The following is a 5,535-nucleotide window of genomic DNA, read 5'->3' on the forward strand; positions in this document are numbered from 1 at the left end:
GCAGTAGGAACTAGAGAGGTTCGACTGGGGCCGGACTGCGATCCGCTACGAAATTAATCACTCTGGAGTCAAATGCCAGTGGTCCTGTGTCCACCTGTTTCTGTTTTCTCCTGGACGTAATAAAAGCATGCACCCTGACGGTTCCCCCTGACCTGTAACCATGACTCATTTCTCTCACTTTCTCCTTCTCTCGCCCTCTCTCTCGCCCTCTCTCTCTCTCTCGCACTCCATTCATTTCTATTCTGTTTTTGTGTGTAGCTGTAGGTGCACAATGCCTGACAACCCAAGTAACAAGACCTTAGAGCTTTGGAGTCAAGAAAATATCACAGCCTCTGCTGTGCCCCTGGGGGAACCTGACTGTCAAGGTAACCTCACCTTGTGCAAACACACACACACACACACACACCTACATGTTTGTGTTTACTTTAGTTAACATTCAACTAACCCCTCTCGCCTTCCCTCGAGCCACGGGCCTCTCTTCAGCACCGTAGCGAACAGCGATGAGGAAGTTCACCTGATTGGGTCTTTCCACTGTGGCGTGGATGCTTAACACAGGCTCATCTTGTTCCTGTAGTGTTTTCTGTAGTTTTGACATCCCTGCAGTGTCCTGTCCGGTTTTGGTGGTCTGCCTCACATATGGTTTTCTGTCTCTCAGAGGTTGTCCTTCCCCTCGCTTTTTTCTCTCTTTTGGTTCTGTTCATTTCGTCTGCGGGTGAAAGTGCATGAATTCAGACCGGTGTTCCTCCCTACAGGAATGCGTCAGTCTGCAGGGCCAGTTTGTCGGGACAGCGTGTGGCCACCATGGCCCCTACACACCCTGATGTACTCTTCTGGTCTGCCATCTTGTTCTTTGCTACCTTCTTCATGTCTGCCTTCCTCAAGCAGTTCAAGACCAGCCGTTACTTCCCCACGAAGGTAATCCATTATCCAAGCAGCAGCTCATCCAGGGTTCCTCAATACTGATGATTTGACAGAGACCTGACCCAGAACATCATCAGCTACTGTCTTAAAGGTGTCCTTGTCTCTTACTCTTACTAAATTGGGTTGTCCAGGTGCGGTCCATGATCAGCGACTTTGCGGTCTTCCTGACCATTGTGGTTATGGTGCTTCTTGACTATGTTATCGGGATACCGTCCCAGAAGCTGCAGGTGCCCAGCAAGTTCCAGGTAAAGAGCAGATATTGGTCTTCTGGATCTCGTTACAGAGCTCCACGGGGGGGGGGGGGGCGCGGTTTTGTCATAAACTGACTTCTCAACGTGTGTGTTCTCCCAGCCCACGAGAGATGACCGAGGCTGGCTGATCAACCCAATCGGCCGTAACCCATGGTGGACAGTGCTGGCGGCTTCTATTCCTGCTTTGCTGTGCACCATCCTTATCTTCATGGACCAGCAGATCACCGCTGTCATCATCAACCGCAAAGAGCACAAACTGCTGGTCAGAACACCTAAACCTCTGACGATACCACAGTTGTGTGTTTTTTTGCAGCCTCTGTTTGGAAACCCCATTTCTGCACCGTGTCCCCCGCTTTGTGTCATACCTTCTCCCCCTTTTGCAGAAGGGCTGTGGCTACCACCTAGACCTGCTGATGGTGGGGGTAATGCTGGCCGTGTGCTCCATCATGGGCCTGCCCTGGTTCGTCGCGGCCACTGTTCTGTCCATCTCACACGTCAACAGCCTGAAGCTGGAGTCGGAGAGCTCGGCGCCGGGGGAGCAGCCTCGCTTCCTGGGCATCAGGGAGCAGCGGCTCACCGGCCTGCTCATCTTCCTGCTCATGGGCTGCTCCGTCTTCATGACCGGGGCCCTGCAGGTTAGTCAGCCTGATTACACAATGCTGCCCCCTTCTGGCTGGATGATGTACTGCACAGTTGAATATGATCACAATGTAAGACGTTTTATAAAGTTAAAGGAATAAGTAAAAAGGGGTGGGACAATCCCATTTTTTCAGTTTGGGGCTTATTTTCATAGTCATTTCCATCATTGTATGGCTTGTTATAGTAAATTATGTACCTGTCTCATTGTGGAGGTTTTTGGAGACGAGCCCAGACCGACACTGCTTCACCATGGCGTCAACAGGGCATACTAACATACAGCATGTCCAGTTTGTCCTCTTAAATCTCTTATTTACACGTGAAAACAAACTTGAACTTTTGAGTTTATTAGCCGAAATTAAAAGTTCAACTATTTGAATTTCAGTCCAAAGACATGTAGGTCAGGTGAATCGGCCGTACTAAATTGTCCGTAGGTGTGAATGTGTGTGTGTGTGTGTTGGCCCTGTGATGGACTGGCGGCCTGTCCGGGGTGTCTCCCCGCGACCCGACTTCGAATAGGCGGCTTGGATAATGAATGAATGGAAGGATGGATGGATATTTATGTTAGCATGCACTACTGAGGCTGTGGTGAAGCAGAGTGTGTCTGGGCTCATCTCCAAAAACCTGCACAATGAGACAGGTGCGTAATATACTGTAACAGTCCAGAGGATGATGAACGATACCATGGAGATGAGACCCAGATTGGAAAAAACCCCAGAATTTTCCTTTAATTAAGCTCGCCGTCAGGGTGGTTGGCTGTGTCAACTCACTAATTTGTGTTTTGTCTTCCAGTTCATTCCGATGCCCGTGTTGTATGGTGTCTTCCTGTACATGGGCGCCTCCTCGCTGAAAGGCATCCAGGTACACAGGAAGTCATGAACTCTTAGCTGCAGTCTGCTGCCCTGCTTTCAGCTCTGAGACCCTGTCCACCATCCGCTGCCTCGTCTGGGGTCAGCGCAGCTCTGCTCATCTCCCTCGCTGTCCCCTCTCGTCTTCAACTCCATCCTCCACACGTGCTAGTTTGTCTGTCCTTACTCTCTCTGTTTAATTTACTCCCATAAAGGTCAGAGAGGCCTGCCAGTTAATTGCCAGCATTATCTGACCATATACCCCCTCCCCCCCCCCTCCCTCTCCCTCTCCCACACACACACATCTTTCTTTCCACTGCACTCTGCTCTCATTTATTCCTCTCTGTCTTAATCCTCTTCTCGTGAACGTTTCTTATCTCGCTTTCTTCTTCTATTTTTTCTCTTGTATTTGCTGTTCTCTCTCTCCCTTCCTCTCTCCTGCCCGTCCTCGTTACTCAACTCTTCTTCGCTTTCATTTTGTCTTCCCTTGCTCAGTTCTTTGACCGTCTGAAGTTGTTCGGCATGCCGGCCAAGCACCAGCCAGACTTCATCTACCTGCGCCACGTCCCGCTGAGGAAGGTGCACCTCTTCACCCTCACCCAGCTCACCTGCCTGGTGCTGCTGTGGGTCATCAAGACCTCGCCCGCCGCCATCGTCTTCCCCATGATGGTACAGTGACCTGCGCACACACACACACACACACACACACACACACACACACACACACTCTCTCTCTGTCTGTCTTTTTGTCTGTCTGTCTGTCTCTCTCTGTGTGTCTGTCTTTTTGTCTGTCTGTCTCTCTCTTTCTGTCTGTCTTTTTGTCTTCCTGTCTGTCTGTCTGTCTCTCTGTCTGTCTGTCTGTCTCATACAGTCCCACTGTATTCATAGGTCAGTGTCATGTCTTGTCCCATCTACAGACTGCGGTGAGACTCTGTGTGTGTGTGTGTTTGCTTGTAGGTTCTGGCTCTGGTGTTCATCCGTAAGCTACTGGACCTGTGCTTCTCTAAGAGGGAGCTGAGTTACCTGGATGACTTGATGCCAGAATGGAAGAAGAAGAACCTCGACGACGCCTCCAAAAAGATGGACGAGGTAGTCAATGAAACCTAGTGATGTAACCGGGAATGCACAAGTTAAAGTAAAGCCAGTGGTTGTGTGTGTGTGTGTGTGTGTGTGTGTGTGTGTGTGTGTGTGTGTGTGTGTGTGTGTGTGTGTGTGTGTGTGTGTGTGTGTGTGTGTGTGTGTGTGTGTCTGTCTGTCTGTCTGTCTCAGGAGTCCCAGGTTATGCTGAGTAGTGTGAAAGGAGGGGAAGAGACCACTGTCCACATCCAAATGGAAAGTAGCAGGCTCACACAGGCCCCGAAACCACACGACCCAAGGTGACAATGCACATATAAACACACACACACACACACACACACACACACACACACACACACTCAGCTAAAACATCAGGATTATCGTTGTGACTGGTAAGATTATGCAGCAGTGGCGGCTGGTCAGTAGAGGGCGCTGGGGTGCCGCCCCTTCAAACATCAAGAGATGAAAAGCTACTTAAACATGTTAAATATAATGTAGTTGTATAATGCAAATAATGATGAAATAAAAGTGTTGTCAGTCTGTGAGCGTCTGTCAGCAGCATTAAATATTGGTTCAAATGGTGTTTGGTTGGTTCCTGTCTGAATACATATACTTCCTGTCTGAATACATATACTTCCTGGGTGAGGGGCACCGGCCAAACGATACCTTATGTAAGCCCTCAAACTTGTGGCGAGCAGGTGACCTGAGGCTGCTGTCTGATTGGTTTCTTCAGATTTTCCAGGGGGCGCAGTTCTGAGCTGCCCCAGACACGCCCACTTTTATTGGTAGTGAATTGGTATTGTTTTAATGTTTTTTGATCTAATGTGATTGGACAATTCTCGTGACTGTCAATCATGTTCACACCCACCATGATGCCTCATCTCCGCTGTCAATCATCCACTGTCTACCAAGCCTGATAAAATCTATAGGCTACATTGTCCTTCTGAATAACTGTGAGTGTGGATGTTAAAGCAGCTGTCAGGTGTGCTGCACCAAGGTGAATTGCCCCCCCCCCAAAAAAATGTTTAGCACCAGCCGCCACTGTAATATGCAGCATGTTTGTCCTCTCTATTACTGTCTGTGCATGCATGTGTGTCCGTTTATTACACAGCGGTGCACTTCTCCTCACTGATTTAGCAGACCGTCACTGGCATATTCCCCCTCACTGACCCCACCCTCCTCTTCCTCTCCCCCGCTTCTCAGGTGTGATCCCTCTGATATTAATATTTCTGATGAAATGTCTAAAACCACCGTGTGGAAAGCCCTAAGCTCCAATCAAAAGGACACTCGTCCAGGGGCCACTAAGAAGGCAAGGCCCCCTCCTCCTCCACCGACACGCTTACCACCGCCCAGTCTGCTAACCACTCACCGTCCCCCTTTCTCACCTCATGTCATTCCAACAGCTAAGAACTGACTTGCATTTGTTCTTATGGCGTGTCTGTGAGCGGCAGTTGGTCAAAGTTCTGCCTTCCATATCTGTAACCCTTGCTTCTTGTGTTCTCCCCCCACAGGATTGAAGAGCTAGAGTACATAGACCAGTAAATGACGTCCGCCAGGCGGTTCACACGTTCCCCCTCCTTCGTACCAGTCAGAGGCCACTGAGATTCCAGTCAGCCGCCCCTGGTTAACCACCGACAACTTTGAGATTCCTACCAGCTTTGGACCCTTACACACAAACACCGTCAAGTTAACACACTGACACACACACACACACACACACACACACAAACACTTACAAAAATGTACAAACTTCTCCTCTCTATCCTCCTCATTAAAAGCGACACCTGACTTTCTGCCATCCA

The 5,535-nt window shown here is 49.5% G+C and overlaps 1 protein-coding gene across 1 annotated transcript in view; it reads left to right on the top strand.

The window, feature by feature from the left end:
- slc4a8 (solute carrier family 4 member 8) overlaps nucleotides 1–5,250 on the top strand; it is a 13,133-nt gene extending 7,883 nt beyond the window's left edge. Inside the window, 13 exon segments of the mRNA XM_056300406.1 lie at nucleotides 265–340; nucleotides 342–365; nucleotides 753–815; nucleotides 817–915; nucleotides 1,053–1,166; nucleotides 1,273–1,434; nucleotides 1,556–1,807; nucleotides 2,601–2,669; nucleotides 3,152–3,325; nucleotides 3,614–3,745; nucleotides 3,926–4,032; nucleotides 4,937–5,042; nucleotides 5,245–5,250. Coding sequence (XP_056156381.1) covers nucleotides 265–340; nucleotides 342–365; nucleotides 753–815; nucleotides 817–915; nucleotides 1,053–1,166; nucleotides 1,273–1,434; nucleotides 1,556–1,807; nucleotides 2,601–2,669; nucleotides 3,152–3,325; nucleotides 3,614–3,745; nucleotides 3,926–4,032; nucleotides 4,937–5,042; nucleotides 5,245–5,250 — 1,384 coding nt within the window.
- Nucleotides 5,251–5,535: the final 285 nt, after the last annotated feature.

The sequence above is a fragment of the Lampris incognitus genome, chromosome 2, assembly GCF_029633865.1.
Source record: "Lampris incognitus isolate fLamInc1 chromosome 2, fLamInc1.hap2, whole genome shotgun sequence".
Classification (NCBI taxonomy): domain Eukaryota; kingdom Metazoa; phylum Chordata; class Actinopteri; order Lampriformes; family Lampridae; genus Lampris; species Lampris incognitus.